At 38.7% G+C, this 18,324-nt stretch overlaps 1 protein-coding gene across 1 annotated transcript in view; it reads left to right on the top strand.

Annotated features, from left to right (window-relative positions):
- Positions 1–18,324, top strand: part of RPA1 (replication protein A1) — a 62,632-nt gene that overhangs the window by 2,229 nt on the left and 42,079 nt on the right. The window contains exons 2-4 of the mRNA XM_020280832.2: positions 4,380–4,430; positions 5,500–5,578; positions 6,295–6,403. Coding sequence (XP_020136421.2) covers positions 4,380–4,430; positions 5,500–5,578; positions 6,295–6,403 — 239 coding nt within the window. The remainder of the gene's footprint in view (positions 1–4,379; positions 4,431–5,499; positions 5,579–6,294; positions 6,404–18,324) is intronic.

Below are 18,324 nucleotides of genomic sequence, written 5' to 3'. Positions count from 1 at the left end.
TGGCGCCAAACAGGAAGGGGATGAAGAAGAGCCATTGTTGGAGACAAGTGAATGTTTAAGTTAGAAATGTATGAATGCTGAAACCTGGGAAGTGATTGCAAATTGTAGTCCTCATAGCTGCTGCCTTGCACCTTGAAAAACAAATTAGGAATGGTTCTTCACTTTAAAAAAGAATGATCTGGAGTCCACTTGCCCAAGGCCTCTTGGCAGTGGCTCCGGGTCATGGTCCTCAAATTTGGCTCAGAATAAATCTCTTTAAAATAAAATAATAATAATAATAATAATAATAATAATAATAATAAAAATAAAAAAGAATGATCGTGGGCTGGGCACTGTGGCTTATGCCTGTAATCCTAGCACTCTACCTGGCTGTGGCTGGAGGATCACTTGAGGCTAGGTGTTTGAAATCAGCCTTGGCAATAGTTGGGCCCCGTCTCCAAAAAATAAAAAAATTGGGTGTGGTGGCAAGTGCCTGTAGTCCCAGCTACTAGGAAGGCTGAGGCAGGAGAATCACTTAAGCCTAGGAGTTTGAGGTTGCACTGAGCCATGATAAGCCACTGCATTAGGCTGAGTGACAGAGCGAGACCCTGTCTCCAAAAACACCCAAACAAACAAAAAAGATCATGGAGTTATTTAAATAATTTTATAAGTCAGTTTTCCCTGTTTCCAAAATTTTAGAAACCTATTTCCAGTGTAAGTGAAGTATTAGTTGTGTTTTGTTCATAAATTAAAAAGGAAATTTTCATGTGTGTGGTGAGTGAGTGTAAAGGACCTTTGTTGGGCTTTGATTATCAGCTAAACTGAGTGTCATCTTATTAATAGTTCAAAAGACACAGGCCCCAAAGGATAAGTAAATACTACACAAATAGTGGAGGCGTTTTGGGCAAGAGCTAACATCATAAAATAAGAGATTATGCATGGAACTATTGTGGTAAATAGAATAAATAGCATTTGTATCCTAAGTAGTTGGATTATAGAAAGAAAGGGGAGGGGAAAGGAAAGGAACTAATACTTTTGACCATTTCCAATGTGACTGATACTTTACAATAGTATTTAAGTAACCCTATAATGAAGATTTTTATTGTTACCCCCACTTTACAGGTGAAGAAATTAAAGTGCAGAGAGGCTAAGTAATTTGTCCCTAAGGTGAAGATTTGAATGCATGTGTGTGCCCTTGACTAGTATATTCTGTTGCCTTGTATTTTTATTAGTAACGTTAATTTGGAAAATTTAAGGCAACTTTATCTTGATTGTATATGCCATGCTATCTGTCCCAGAACATATTAATCTTACAATTAAATTAGTATTTGTGATGAAACATTTTAAATTAAAAAGATTAATTGATACATGCATGTGGTTTTAAAATCAAATAGAACAGAAAGGAGTTTAATGTAATTATTGACCTTCTGCCCTACCTTGCCTAGTTCTGTTCCCAAGAAACAACTGTTTTTTTTTTTTTTTTTTTTTTGAGACAGAGTCTCGCTTTGTTGCCCAGGCTAGAGTGAGTGCCGTGGCGTCAGCCTAGCTCACAGCAACCTCAAACTCCTGGGCTCCAGTGATCCTTCTGCCTCAGCCTCCCGGGTAGCTGGGACTACAGGCATGCGCCACCATGCCCGGCTAATTTTTTATATATATATCAGTTGGCCAATTAATTTCTTTCTATTTATAGTAGAGACGGGGTCTCGCTCTTGCTCAGGCTGATTTCGAACTCCTGACCTTGAGCAATCCGCCCGCCTCGGCCTCCCAAGAGCTAGGATTACAGGCGTGAGCCACAGCGCCCGGCCTAACAACTGTTTTTATTTTTTTAGATCACCTTCATTGAAGTTCCTTTTACACATAATAAAATACACCTTTTTTAGGCATACAGTTTGATGAGTTTTTACAAATGCATGCACTCCTGTAATCACATCACTGCAGTCAAGATACAGAACATTTACATGAACCCACATAGTTTTCCTCCTGTTCCTTCCCCACCCCCTACACTTAGCCTAGGTAACCCCTGTTCTGGTTTCTGTAACTATAGGTTAGTTTTGACTGTTCTAAAACTTCATATAAATGGAATAGAATAATAATTACCCTTTTGTGTGTGTCTTAGCAAAATGGTATTTTAGATTTATCCATGTTTCAGTAGTGTGCACCTTTTTGTTGCTGAGTATTCTTTTGTATGATTATAACACAATTCGTTTATTGGATGTTCAGGTTATTTTCATTTTTTGGCTATTATGAGTGGAAATGCTATGAACATTTATGTATAAATCTTTTTATGGGAATAATGTTTTCGTTCTTCTGGGGTAGATATCTAGGAGAGCAGTTGCTGGATCATATGGTATCTGAATGTTTTACTTTATAAGAAATTGACAAACTGTTTTCTAGAGTGATGATGAGAGTTCTAGTTGTTCCATATCCTTGTCAACATCCATCATCCATCCATCAGTCAATATCCTTAGTATACATCAGTCTTTATGTTCTTTCTCTTTTCTTTTTCTTAGAGGCAGGGCTGCTTAGGCTGGAGTGTGCAGTGGTGCAGTCAGCTCACTTTAACCTTGGCCTCCTGGGCTCAAGCAGTTCTGCCTCAGTCTCCTGAGTAGCTAAGACTACAGGTGTGCATGCCCAGCTAATTTTTAAAAATTTTTGTAGAGACGGAGTCTCACAATGTTGCTCAGACTGGTCTCAAATTCCTGAGCTCAAGTGATCCTCCCACCTAGTGAACCATCACACCCAGGCTTCATCAGTCTTTTTTTGGAGACAGAGTCTCACTCTGTTGCCCGGGCTAGAGTGCCGTGGCGTCAGCCTACCTCACAGCAACCTCAAACTCCTGGGCTCAAGCAATCCTGTTGCCTCAGCCTCCTGAGTAGCTGGGACTACAGGCATGCACCACCATGCCTGGCTAATTTTTTCTGTATAGATTTTTAGTTGTCCAGCTAATTTCTTTCTATTTTTTTTTAGTAGAGATGGGAGTCTCGCTCTTGCTCAGGCTGGTCTCGAAATCCTGAGCTCAAGTGATCTTCCTGCCTTGGCTTCCTAGAGTGCTAGGATTACAGGCGTGAGCCACTGCGCCCGGCCCATTGCTCTTTTTGATTTTGACTATTCTAGTGATTGTGTCAAGGTATCTCACTGTGGTTTTAATTTATATTTTCCTGGTGACTCATGATCTTAGGCATCTTTTCATGTGCCTATTGGCCATTTGTATCTCTTTTTTTGTGAAGTGTCTGTTCAGACCTTTTGTCCATTTAAAAATTTGAATTATGTTCCTACTAATGAGATATAAGAGTTCCTTATTCTGGATATGTGGTTTTTTGGCTTTGTTTTGTTTTTTTGAGACAGAGTCTCACTCTGTTGCGTGGGATAGCATGCAGTAGCATTATCATAGCTTACAATAACCTCAAACCTGGGTTCAAGTGATCCTCCTGCCTTGCCCTCTTGAATAGCTGGGGCTACTGGTGCACATTGCCATGCCTGGCTAATTTTTCTATTTTTTATTAAGGCTCTTGCTCTGCCTTGTCTCGAACTCCTGGCCTCAAGCAATCCTCCTGCTTCAGCCTTCCTGGATACGTCTTTTTTTAAATATAAATATTACATATATTTTGTCCAATCTGTGGCTTGCCTTTTCATTTCATTTATTTATTTTTTGAGACAGGGTCTCAGTCTTGTCCAGGCTGTATTGCAGTAGTGTGACCATAGCTTACTGTAGCCTCAGACTCGTGGGCTCAAGTGATCCTCTTGCCTCAGTAGCTGGGACTACAGGCACATGCTACCTTGCTGCCACACCCAGCCAATTTTTCTATTTTTTTTTTATAGAGATGGGGTCTTGCTATGTTGCCCAGGCTGGTCTGGAACTCCTGACCTCTAGCGATCTTCCCAGCCCATCTCCCAAATGCTAGGATTACAGACGTGAGCCACGACACCCAGTCTACAAATTCAGTTTCTTTAATGGATATAGGACTATATAGATTTTTTGCTTTTTGTGTCAATTTTGATAATTTGTGTTTTTTGAGTGATTTATCTATTTTATCTAAGTTGTTTCATAAAGTCCCTTATCTTCCCTTATTATCTTTTTAATATATGTAGGATTTATTTATCCAATTCCTTGTTAATCAACACCATAGGGAAATTAGCATGCTCTTATGAGTAATGAGTACATACGCAATACCAGTTTTTAGATGTAGTATGCATATTCTTGTTGGTAAGCATGTATCTCACTTTTATGGTTTTATGATTTGTCCAGAGTGATAAACTAGACTTTTCAGATGACAGGCTCTTAATAGGCCCTTTTAACAATGTTATCTGTACTTTAGTTCAAGTATCAAACTGTATAACATGTAAACTTTTAATCACAATTTGAGAGTGTATCTCACAAGAATTTGTTTTTACTCTTTCAGGCCATAATGCAACAAGGAGATACATCCATAAAACCCATCCTCCAAGTCATTGTAAGTACCTACATATGTTTTATGTCAAATATTTTTTAGACTCATATAATTATAAATTATATTTGATGAAGGACAATTGGATTTGTTCACTTTAGAAAATCTTCCTCATCAGTACCAGAAGTAGGCCAGTCCACACTGTAACCCCTAGAGAGGACCCAGGCCTTTTTTCATTTTTAAATACTATGTTAGCTAAGGTTTTACCTTTGGAGGTTCAGATTTGAGGCTTTGCCTCTGTGTTCTTTTTCACAGTTGGTAGATGACTACAGTGCCATGTGTCATTACAACTGCTTCCTTACTTGCCTTCTTACCCTTAGGTGCGTCTGGCTCAGATCTGCCTTACATATGTCCTACAGAGAGATGTATCTAAAATGAACTTGTCTGTTTAAAATTCTTCAATTAATACATCATTCATTTAAGGGGTCCTCAAACTTTATTGGGGATTTCAAAAATCAATAGAAGCAGAATTCTAGATCACACCTGCAGGTTTTGTAGATCTGATGCTTTTCCCTGCTCCTCCCCTACTAGCTGCCAGTCAGCTTAAGGGTCTATGTCTGGATTTCACTTCTTCCGAAAAGCTGCCTCTAATTTCCTTCAAGTTGGGATAAATGTCTCAACTCTGTCCCCATATCGTTATGTGCACATGTCACTTACGCCTCTCCCTCCATCTACACCCCAATTGTAAGCCCCTTCAGGGCAAGGATTCTTTTTTCCTTTTATATTTTTAGCATATTTCCTGCACTGTACTGTGTGTGCATTAGGTGCCTTGTTATGTGTTTTTTTGGTTGTTAATTGATTTTCAGCCAATTTTGAGATAGGGGTGAGAGAACACAAAAGTATTAGCAGCTTATTTTCTTTTCTCTACATTGTGTTTAATAATGTTGGTAGAGAGAGGTTGGTTGGAGAATCGTCAACTCCAATTTTCTTTTACTTGGATTTAGGTGTCAAGAGAATGGGCAAGCAGTTCAGTTTGTGTTGAACTAATGGCAAACCGGCTCTCCTGCCACTTAGGTTTACTTATTCCTGGGGCTGGGCGGACAACCTGGCTAATGAATCAAGTTTTTTATCCTAGAACATTCGTCCCATTACAACAGGGAATAGTCCACCCCGCTATCGACTACTTATGAGTGATGGATTGAACACTTTATCCTGTGAGTATGGGGTATAAATTTAAGAATTTATGAGTACTTAAATAATAAAAGCACACCCAACACTTTCATTGCAATAATTTGGGGCATTCCTGAAGTGCACATTTGCTTGGCTATGCGTTTCATTTGGACAGAATTGCAACTGTCAGAGAGCATTCTAACGATAGACTGATATAGTGGAAAGCTGCCACCTGCCTTAATTAATTTTTTCTAACGAGTGCTCTATATTTTCTTTGATTAATTTCCCTGAGGATGATATTGACAAACAGTGAATATGATGGGTTAGCTGTCCTATACTTGCCTTTTTTGGGATTTTATTTCTGTGTTGGAAGCTTTAAAAAGGAGAAAGGATCTTTGCTGTGATGCTTTTGTTTTATAAAAAATAAATAAAAGAGAGAAAGGAGAGAATTTATGGAGTATGTGCTTGCCTTCTAGTTATAATGTGAAGGACCTAGAAAAGATTTTTTAATCTTTGTCATGAAACCCGAATGATGGAAAAAATTATTTGGGACACTTTAACAAATATGTACATTTAAGAGTAGCAGCAGATGTTTAACATGCAGCAAATTATACAGTTTTTCACCATCAAGATTCTGACTAGTTTAATTTCAGGAACATATTTAAGGCATTATTTTTCTTTGCTAGCACAGTTGTGATTAGCTTTCAGATTCTTAAGACTAAAATATTTTAGAGGCTAAAGTAATCTCTGTGTTTTTCAGCTTTCATGTTGGCAACACAGTTGAACCCTCTTGTTGAGCAAGAACAGTTGTCCAGCAACTGTGTTTGCCAGGTTAACCGATTTATTGTTAACACTCTGAAAGATGGAAGGTATGTAATTTGTTTTTCTCTGTTTTATCATGATGTAGAATGGGAACTAACTTTTGAACAGAGAAGTGTATTGGATGCCCAAATTCAATGAGGGATTTAAAAAACGCAACAAGAGTACAGCTATTCAGTTTGGAACTCAGGTGGCTAAAATATGGCACCAAAGAAAGAAAAATATGGAAACTAATTGGACATTTCAGACCAGAAAATTAAAGCAGAATGCAGAACTCTTCTTATTTCTAATTTCTTCAGCAGCACTGTTTTTAGGATTCCCTCCTAAAGTATCTTTTCATTTAAAAAGGTTACTTAGTACAGCAAAAAATATATAATTAATTATGTAATGTTGCCCTTTTTTTTATACTCTTGAATTGTTTTCATAGTAAACACTATATTTAGCCAATGTAGAATATATTGAGCACCTACAAGATGCTAAATGCTAGAGATACAACAGTGAACAGACTGTTATTCCCATTGCTAAAAAATGACTTATTTTGTTGGGGAGAGCTTTTGTTTTTTTAGAGATAGGGTTTCACTCTGTTGCCCAGGCTAGAGTGCTGTGGCAAGACTATAGCTCATTGCAACCTTGAACTCCTAGGCTCAAGTGATCCTCCCACCTCAGTTTCTTAAGTTAAGCTAGTACCACAGGTAGGTGCCACCATGCCCAGCTAATTAATTTTTTTGTAGTGATGAGGTCTCACTGTGTTGCTCAGGCTGGTCTTGAGTTCCTGGGCTCAAGTGATCCCCTTGCCTTGGCCTCTCAAAGCACTGGGATTATAGGTATGAGCCATCACACCTGGCCTCTGAAGTTTTTATTTTCAATTACAAAACACAAGAAGCAAATATGGCAAGTGTTCTCATATTAGTAAGGGTATATCAATGTATGTTATATCATTATCTGTGCATTTCCAAACAACTTTTTCTGTTTATATTTTTGGTGTATCTTTATTCTTCTTTTAACTTTTAGCCTTTTTAAAATTAATTGTACATGTCTTTTATAAATACCACATAGTTATAAAATTCAGGTAGGGCGCTGTGGCTCACGCCTGTAATCCTGGCACTCTGGAAGGCCGAGGTGGGCGGATCTCTCAAGGTCAGGAGTTCGAAACCAGCCTGAGCAATGGCAAGACCCTGTCTCTACTAAAAATAGAAAGAAATTAATTGGCCAACTAAAAAAAATATATAGAGAAAAAATTAGCTGGGCATGGTGGCCATGCCTGTAGTTCCAGCTACTCGGGAGGCTGAGACAGAAGGATTACTTGAGCCCAGGAGTTTGAGGTTGCTGTGAGCTAGGCTGATGCCACAGCACTCTAGCCCAGGCAATACAGTGAGACTCGGTCTCAAAAAAAAAAAAAAATTTCAATTTGAGATTTAATTGGACATTTTATTCTGTTTAATTTATTATTGATTCTTTTTTCTTAATTTTGTGTTTTGATTGTGTTCTTGCTTTCTTTTTTCTCTTTTCCTGTCTTTAATTGATTGTATTCTTTTTTTCTCCTACTGATTTGGAAGTTATATATTCTATTTCTGTCTTCATGGTAATTCTCCCTCTCTCTCTTTTTTTTTTTTTTTTGGTAGAGACAGTTTTGCTCTGTCACCTAGGCTGGAGTGCAGTGATATGCATAACTCACTGAAACTTTGAACTCCTGGGCTCAAGCGATCCTCCTGCCTCAGCTTCTCAAATAGGACTATAGGAGCATGCTACCATACCCAGCCAGTTTTTTTTTCTTTTTTAGACAGAGTCTTGCTCTTTTACCTCAGTTAGAGTGCAGTGGTGTCGTCATAGCTCACTGCAACCTCAAACTTCTGGGCTCAAGTGATACTCCTGCCTTAGCCTCCTAGGTAGCTGGGACTACAGGCGTACCACCATGCTGGCTAAATTTTCTATTTTTTGTATAGACAAGGTCTCACTCTTGCTTAGGCTGATCTCAAACTCCTGAGCTCAAGCAGTCTCCCGCCTTGATCTTCCAGCGTGCTAGAATTACAGGCATGAACCTCAGCACCTGGCCACCCAACTAATTTTTTTTTAATTATTTTTTTAGAGATAGGGTCTTGCTACGTTGCCCAGGCTGGTCTCAAACTCTTAGGCTCAAGCAAGCCTCCTGCCTCAGCTTCCCAAAGTGCTGGGATTGTAGGTGTGAGCCACCATCCCTGGCCTGTAATTCTTAAAAAAGAAACTCCATATTTGAGTTAGCAAATACGCTAAAATAGATCAATATTTTTAAATTCTTGTAACTAAAACCAAAATCTTAAAATGATCTCGTATTTCACCTTTGTTTTTATTTGCTCCAATTAGTTTATTCAGTTGTATGATAAGTGGTTTGTTTACCCGTAGTTTGTTAGCTCACTTTTGCCTCTTTAATCATACTTCTTCTTTCTTGGTTCAATTTCCATTTTCCTAAAATAAAATCTTTTAGCAACTTTTTTTTTTTTTTAGACAAGAGTCTCACTTTGTTGCCCAGGCTAGAGTGAGTGCCATTCCATCAGCTTAGCTCACAGCAACCTCAATCTCCTGGGCTGAAGCAATCCTACTGCCTCAGCCTCCTGAGTAGCTGGGACTACAGGCATGCGCCACCATGCCCGGCTAATTTTTTCTATATATATCAGTTGACTAATTTTTTCTATATATGTTTTTAGTTGGTCAATTAATTTCTTTCTATTTTTAGTAGAGATGGGGTCTTGCACAGGCTCAGGCTGGTTTCAAACTCCTGACCTTGAGCAATGAGCCCAACTTGGCCTCCCAGAGTGCTAGGATTACAGGCATGAGCCCTTTTAGCAACTCTCATAGGGAGAGTTTGTGAATGGTAAAAATGTCTATAATCTAAAAATGTGTACATTTTGACTCTTAACTATGTTTAACTGGGCTGGCTTGGTGGCTCACACCTATAATCCCAGCACTTTGGAAGGCTGAGGCTTTAGGATCCCTTGAGCCCAGGAGTTCGAGACCAGCCTGGGCAACATAACAAGATTTCATCTCTATGAAAAATAAAAATTAGCCATACGTGGTGGTGCGTGCCTGTAGTTCCAATTACTTGGGAGGCTCAGGCGGAAGCATCACTTGAGCTTACAAGGTTGAACCTAGTGAGCTATAATTGCACCTGCACTCTAGGCTGGGTGACAGAGTAAGACCTTGTCTTTAAAATAATAATAATAATAATAATAATAATAAATTAGTTTAATACTTTTGTTACACAAGTAATATATACATAAATTACAAAACTCACATAAAGAGAAAAATAACTATAATCCTACTAGGTTAACATTTTGTTGTACCAATATCCTTCCAGATTTTTCTATGAATATAAATACTTATAAATACATGTTTTCTTTAAGAAGAACTTCATAATAAAGAATGTTTTCTAATATCCCTTTTTAGCTTTATTGTGATCATTTTTACATGTCCCTACATATATGTCTCTGTCGTATATTACTTAGTATGCCATTGTGTGGGTTTACCCTAATTTATTTTATTTTTTTAGTGTAATTTAGTTAATATTTAAATTGTATGTAATAGTTAACTATTTTATTTATTTATTTATTTATTTATTTATTTATTTATTTATTTATTTATTTATTTTTATTTTTTATTTTTTTGAGACAGAGTCTCGCTTTGTTGCCCAGGCTAGAGTGAGTGCCATGGCATCAGCCTGGCTCACAGCAACCTCAGTCTCCGGGGCTCAGCGATCCTACTGCCTCAGCCTCCCGAGTAGCTGGGACTACAGGCATGCGCCACCATGCCCGGCTAATTTTTTGTATATATATTTTTAGTTGGTCAATTAATTTATTTCTATTTTTTGGTAGAGACGGGGGTCTCGCTCAGGCTGGTTTCGAACTCCTGACCTTGAGCAATCCGCCCGCCTCGGCCTCCCAAAGTGCTAGGATTACAGGCGTGAGCCACCACGCCCGGCTATTTTTATTTTTTGAGACAGAGTCTCACTTTGTTGCCCAGGCTAGAGTGAGTGCCATGGTGTCAGTCTAGCTCACAGCAACCTCAAACTTTTGGGCTCAGGCAATCCTACTGCCTCAGCCTCCCATGTAGCTGGGACTACAGGCATGTGCCACCATGCCCGCCTTATTTTTTCTATATAATTAGTTGGCCAATTAATTTTTTTATTTATAGTAGAGATGGGGTCTCGCTCTTGCTCAGGCTGGTTTTGAACTCCTGACCTTGAGCTATCCGCCCACCTCGGCCTCCCAGAGTGCTAGGATTACAGACGTGAGCTACTGCACCCAGCCAATATTTAACTATTTTAATATTATCACCAGTGTTTCTTTGACTATATCTGTACTCTATTTTTACTTTTACATAGTGTACATTCAATTTTTTTAGAGAATATGATTATTTTATTTAAAATGATACATAGTATAATCATTTCAAATGCCAAAAAAATTGGAAGGAATAAAATTGTCCAAAATTCATATAACCCAGAAATAACCAATATTATTTGTTGAACATCATTGCAGATATCTCTCTGTGCATATTTATAAATGATTAGTGGATAGAAATAATTTTGATTGTACATGATAATGCAAGTGCTGTTTTTGCTTGCTTTCTTCGTGAATAATTCAATCCAAAAACCACTAGGTGGGGCTAAGCAAAGTAGGTGTCCACAGGGGAGAAGGTGGTGGTGGTGGTGATGGCCTGGAACCCATCTGAGGTATCAGAGCCCAAGTGAGGTGGGGAGGATGTCTGTGCAGGGAGTGGCAACAGGTGAGCGTGAGGTGTTAGAACCCAAGTGAGGAGAGGAGGGTGTTTGCAGTGGGGTGAAGATTGCCTGCGCATTGTGAGGAGGGGTCTGTGCATGCAGCAGTCAGGGTGCTGATAGGAGATTGGATACATATGGGGGGAATGACCTAATAAATAAACACAGTTGTCCCTCTTTTTTTCTTTTTTTCTTCTTATACTTAAAGTTGAATACAGTTGACCTTCAAATCACGTGGGGGTTAAGTGCGCTGACCTTCGTGCAGTTGAAAAATCCACGTATAATTTTTTTTTTTTGAGAGTGAATCTTGCTGTGTCGACCTGGGTGGAGTGCAGTAGCATCATCGTAGCTCACTGCAACCTCAAACTCCTGGGCTCAAGTGATCCTCCTGCCTCAGCCTCCCACCTCGCCTTCCCGAGTAGCTGGAACTACAGGCACGAGCCACCACGCCTGGCCTAAAGTTGGTGATTTAAAACAGCAGAAATTAGCCGGGCGCAGTGGCTCACACCTGTAATCCTAGCACTCTGGGAGGCCGAGGCGGGCAGATTGCTCAAGGTCAGGAGTTTGAAACCAAACTGAGCAAGAGCAAGACCCCGTCTCTACTATAAATAGAAAGGAATTAATTGGACAACTAAAAATATATAGAAAAAATTAGCCAGGCATGGTGGCACATGCCTGTAGTCCCAGCTTACTCGGGAGGCTGAGGCAGTGGGATTCCTTGAGCCCAGGAATATGTGGTTGCTGTGAGCTAGGCTGACGCCATGGCACTGTAGCCTGCGTAACAGAGTGAGACTTTATCTCAACAACAACAAAAAAAAGCAGAAATTTTTTATCTCTGGAGGCCAGAAGTTGAAACCAATTTTACTGGGCTGAAATCATGGTGTCAGCAGGGCTGTGTCCCTGTCTGGAAGCTCTAGGCAAATTGCTTCTTACAGCCTCTCGTAGCTGCTGGCATCCTTGGTTTATGGCTGCATCGTACCTGTGTCTTCCTCCATGGTCACGTTGCCTTCTCCATTGTGTCTGTCAAATCTGCCTCAGCTTCCTTCTTATAAGGATATATGTGATTGCATTCATGGCCCATCTAGAGTGATCTCCCCATTTCAATCCCAGTGTAATCACATGTGCAGAACGTCTTTTTGCCATATAAGGTAACATCCTCAAGTTACAGGGATTAGCATGTGGATCCTTTTTTGCAGGGGTGTCATTATTCAGCCTACCACAGGTGCTGAAACAGACAGGTGAAAGTTTGATGAGAAGTTATTTATAGGGCTAAAGAACCTCCCCAACAACATAATTATTAATTGTAAAATAGGTAATTTTACCGTGGAGAAACCTGGCAAATGCACCTTATTCCAATGATCAGTGTTCACATTACCAATATTGGGTAATGGAAATTGTGTATCATCTGATAGACTACAATGAGAAGAACATAGCGTTACTTTTGTTGTATTCTTGCTAAAGATGTGTAGTCCATATCCAGTCATGAGGAAGCCTCTGGCAAACTGGGGGACATTCTGCAAAATACCTGCCTTTGATCTTCAAAATTTCCAAACATGAAAGTAAAGGAAAGACTGAGAAACTTCTGGGTTGACTGAGTCTAAAGAGATGATGGACTGGATCCTTTGCTATGAAGGGAATCTTTGAAATAATTGATGAAACTTGAGTGGGTTCTATGGATTAGATGGAAGGATTGTATCAGTGTTAATTTCCTAATTTAGATGATCGTATTGTGGTTAGGAAGGAAAATACCTTTTTTTTTTTTTCCTTTCAAAGGAAAATATCTTGAAATTATAAAGTATCATGTTGGCAAGTTACTCTCAAGTGGTTCAGGAAACAAAAGTACTATTTTTGCCACTTTTCTGTAAACTTTTCTAAATTTTTTTTAATTAAACAATTTTAAATAAATTTAATTTTTAAACCTTTAAGTGACTTAACACAAACTAAAGGAATAACTGGATTTAATCAGATAATTTTTTTCACCATAAGAGCAGTTTCTGTAAGTTTCCAGTAAGATTTAAAAAAGATAGAAAACTACAAACAATACTAAGAGGTTTAAGTAATTAGTGTTTTGTTTTTGTTTTTTGTGAGACAGAGTCTCACTCTGTTGCCTGGGCTAGAGTGCAGTGGTGTCACCATAGCTCACTGCAGCCTCAAACTCCTGGGCTCAACTGACCCTGGTGTCTCGGTCTCCTGAGTAGCTGGGACTAGAGGTGTGTACCACCACACCTGGCCAATTTTTTAATTTTTTTGTAGAAATGGGGTTTCACCGTGTTGCCCAAGCTAGACTCAAGTGATCCTCCCACCTCAGCCTCCCAAAGTGCTCGGATTCCAGGTGTGAGCTACCACGCCCAGCCTAGGGTTACTTTTATTCTCATTTTTTCCTTAGCTTTTCAAGCTCCCTTTCCTCTCAATCTCTTATTTTAGCTCATCTTTTGGCTGTTGTTTCATTGAATTCGTAGTCTTATTTGTTTTGCAAATCATTTTAGGGAAGTAGTGTTCCCTTTCTTGGCTTGTGTGTGCCTCTAGACAGGGATCTTTAATTGTTTTTCCCTCCCCTGCTCCTTTCATCCTTATATACTGTTAGGTATTGCGTTGTTGCTATGCCATTTCTTTTTATTTTGTTCACGCTCAATGTGGGCAATTCTGTCCAGACTTTCTGTTTGCTCTGACATAGTCTAGGCTAGGTACATCTTGCCAACCTTCTCATGTGGGACCTGTTGTCTTCCACTCGACACTGTCTTTGAGTGCTTAAGTGCTTTCTATCCACTTTTCTGTCCTCCAGGGCACAGTTGTGGGAGAGGGTGGAGAGCTTTACTAGGGTAGAACATAGTCCTTGCTGGGAAATTCTTCAAAGCCCATCCTCTCCAGTCAAGGATATAGTTCCCCTCCCGTGGGCTTTGCCTTATTTCACCCCCCTCAGCGTGGTGGCATGTTTTATATTCCTTCCTACTTCTGCTGAGAGCCTGTATACATGTCTGAGTATTTACTCCTTACCTTTTTGGTGGTCATTTGGGTTTATTCTAAACAGGGCTTAGCAATCATCCTTGTACATTTATCTTTATGTGTTCATGCTTTTATTTCTCAAGGGTATATTACCAGAATTAGTATTGTGTCAAGAAACATTTGTTTGTAGAAAGTGTACTAAGTATACTTATGAATGTGTGAGGGTGTCTATCTCTGAATGGGCAAATCCATAGAAACAGAAATATTTTAGTGGTTCCCAGGGGTGGGAGAATGTGAAGTGACTGCCATTGGGCACAGGGTTTCTTTTTGAGATGATAAACATGTTCTGAAGTTAGGCAGTTGTGATGCTTGTGCAACTCTGAGTATACAAAATCCATGGAATTGTGTACTTTGAAAGGGTGAATTCTATGGCATGTGAATTATATCTCAATAAAGAAGTTATTTTTTAAAAACCAAACCTGTTTCCCTGTGAACATACTGGGTATTATTAATTTTTAAAAATAATTACCAGCCATCATTATTTTAATTTAAATTTCCCTGTTAGTGAGGTCAAGTGTTTTCTCATCTATTTATTGGCTATTTATAGTTCCCGGAATAGCTTTTTATTATATACTTTGTCCATTTTTTTCTCTCTTTTTTTTCTGTTATCTTGTGGGAGCTCTTTTTAAACTGGGGTATTGATTAACTCTTTGTCTTCTGTTTCACATGTTTTATCCAACTATCATAGTCTGTTTATAATGTCTCGTATAATGAAATTAAAGAATTTTTTAAAAATCTAGACAAATTTGTCCATTTTTTCCTTTATGTCTTCTGGATTTTTATCTTGCTTAGGAAGCTTACTGATCAGGTTATAAAAATATGTTTTAGTTCTTTAGAAACTTCTGTGAATTCTTTAAATAGACTTTAGTTCATCTGAGGTTTAGTTTTACATAGGATTTGAGGAAGGAATCTAGCTTATTTTTTTTTTTTTCAGATGGGTAGCACATATCACAGAGAGCCTATAGACTGCAGTAAGAAGTTTAGATTTTATTCTGAGTGTGAGGGAAAAGCCATCCGTGCAGGAGGGGAACCTGTGGCCTTCTGATATCAAGATTGTTCTTTTTTAAGCACCAGAGGAGGGAAGAAAAGTTTCATCTTTCTCTGCTGTGCCCCTTTTAATAAAAGGATTTGTTCTGTTCTGTAAAATTTGGATTCATTCAAAAGGTCACACTCAAGTATCCAGAAGGCCACCTGTGGCCCCAAGGCTGCAGGTTCCCCACTCGTGATGGGGGAGTAGTGGTATGATCTAACTTTTTATAAGTTTCCAAAAGATTGTTCTGAGAGCTATGTAGAGAACTGATGGTTGGTAGAAAAAGTAGATGCAGAGAGACTGGTATCTATTCTGAGTTTGCCATTTTTTCATTGATCTGCTTGTCTGTTCCTGTCAGTCCCACATTTGTGTTTTGTGGAATAGGGGTTTGGTAACAGCTTTATTGAGATATACTCCACATACCATACAATTCATCCACTTAAAATATAATATGGTTTTTATTATACTCACAGAATTGTGCAGCCATTATCACAATTCATTTTAGAACATTTTATCATCCCTCCCCAAAACTCCTGTACCCTTTAGCTATCATCCCCAAATCCTCTTTTTTCCTCATCCTTCCTCATCTTCCCCATCAGCAACTGCTAATCTACTTTCTTTCGGTGCACCTGTTTTAGACATTTCATATGAATGGAATCATATAACACGTGGTCCTTTGTGACTGCCCTCTTTCACTTAGCACAATGTTTTTAAGGTTCATCTAAGTTGTAGCATGTATCACTACTTCAGTCCTTTTTGTGGCTGAGTAATAGTCTGTTGTATGGATATACACATTTTGTATCCATTCATCAGTTGATGGACATTTGGGTTTCCATGTTTTTGCTGTTAGAAATAATGCTATTTGTGTACAAATGTTTGCATTTCTTTTGTATCTGTCTAGGAGTGGAATTGCTAGGTCAGATGATAACTTTATGATTAACTTTGTGGGAAACTACTAGACTATTTTCCAAAGAAGCTACATCAATTTACCTTCCTGCTAGCAGTGTGTGTGAGTGGAGTTTTTCCACATCCTCTCCAACACTTGTAATTATGTGTATAGAGTTTCACTTTAAGTATTATCTGGGGCCCAGTGGCTCATGCCTATAATTCCAGCACTTTGGGAGGCCAAGACGGGAGGATCACTTGAGGCCAGGAGTTCAAGACCAGCCTGTGCAACATAGTAAGACCCTATCTCTACAAAAAAATAAACTAGTCAGGTGTAGTGGTGCTTGCCTATAGCCCCAGCTGCTTGGGAGGCTCATGGGGGAGAATCTCTTGAGCTCAGGAGTTTGAGACTGCAGTGAACTATAATCATGCCACTGTACTCCAGCCTGGGTGACACAGTGAGACCCTGTCTCCAAAAAAAAATATATATATATATAGAATATTTAGTAACTTTTAGGCAGTGTCACCTTTTACTTTTTTCCTCCCAAAATTTTCTTGACAGTTCTCATGTTTATTCTTCAATGTAAATTTTAGAGTTATATTATCAAGTTCCAAAAACAAGCAAAAGTTTTGTTGAAATGGAAATAATAGTATTAAATTTATATAATATTTGCTATTAAGTCTTTTCATCCAAGAAAACATTATGTGTCCGTTTAAAGTCTCTTGGATTTTCTAGATACACATGGTGTATCTGTGTAATACACATTGTATTATACCCTTATTTTAATATTTTTGTCCTTTATTTTGGCTTTTGGGGTTTTTTTTTACTCTTACTGCTGTGTTCAAAACATTGTTGGACAATGTCAGCAGGTATCTTGTTTATAGTTAAGTATCTTTGCATGTAAAAATCCAAAATACAGCAATCAGACCATTTAAAGAATAAAACATGATGAAATTGGTTTTATTATGGCTTAAATATTGCTTCAAACCATCCACTTTTTTACCCTGATTTTAATGGAAATGCTTTTAGTTTCAGTGCTCAACATAGTGTTTATCATGTAAATATATGCACTTTTTCATGAAAGTTTTCAGAAAGTTTTTTAGGTCCTTCTGTTACTCCAGATTTTTTTTTTTGGAGACAGAGTCTCACTCTCTTGCCTGGGCTAGAATGCTGTGGCATCAGCCTAGCTCACAGCAACCTCAAATTCCTGGGCTCAAGTGATCCTCCTGCCTCAGCCTCCCAGGTAGCTAGGACTACAGGCATATGCCACTGTGCTGGCTAATTTTTTCTATTTTTAGTTGTTTGGCTAATTTCTTTCTATTTATAGTAGAAACAGGGTCTCTCTTGCTCAGGCTGGTCTCGAACTCCTGAGCTCAAGCAATCCTCCTGCCTTGGCCTCCCAGAGTGCTAGGATTTACAGGCGTGAACCACCGCGCCTGGCCTGTTATTCCAGATTTTATCAGGAATGGCTCTTAAATTTTTTCAAAAGTTTTTATACTACATCTTGATATAATCATTGATTTTAATCCTTTAACATAATGAATTATTTTAATACATTATGTAATACTGAACTATTCTTTCCTTCCTGTAATACTGCATTAAAAAAATAATCCTCTTAGCTTGCTTTCTTTTTTATTTCATTTTATTTATTTATTTTTTTATTTATTTTCTTTTTGAGACAGAGTCTTGCTGTGTTGCCTGGGCTAGAGTGCTGTGGCGTCAGCCTAGCTCACAGCAACCTCAAACTCCTGGACTCAAGTGATCCTTCTTGCCTCAGCCTCCCGAGTAGCTAGGACTACAGGCATTCACCGCCACGCCCAGCTAATTTTTTCTGTATATTTGTAGATGGTCAATTTCTTTCTATTTTTAGTAGAGACGGGGTCTTGCTCTTACTTAGGCTGGTTTTGAACTCCTGACCTTGAGCGATCCTTCTGCCTCTGCCTCCCAGAGTGCTAGGATTACAGGCGTGAGCCAACGCACCCGCACCTGGCTTCTTTCTTTCTTTTTTTTTTTTTTTTGTATATATATTTTTAGTTCGTCAATTAATTTATTTCTATTTTTGGTAGAGACGGGGTCTCACTCAGGCTGGTTTCGAACTCCAGACCTTGAGCAATCCGCCCGCCTCGGCCTCCCAAAGTGCTAGGATTACAGGCGTGAGCCACCACGCCCGGCCCTTTCTTTTTTTTTAATCTGGTTTTTATTCTGGGTAATTTTAAACATCTACAAAAGTAGACAGAATATACAATAGTATAATGAGTCTCCATACAGTCCATCATTCAGCTCCAAATTATCACCTAGTATTCAG

Source organism: Microcebus murinus, chromosome 18 (assembly GCF_040939455.1).
Source record: "Microcebus murinus isolate Inina chromosome 18, M.murinus_Inina_mat1.0, whole genome shotgun sequence".
NCBI lineage: Eukaryota > Metazoa > Chordata > Mammalia > Primates > Cheirogaleidae > Microcebus > Microcebus murinus.
This window is presented reverse-complemented; position numbering and strand designations above follow the sequence as displayed.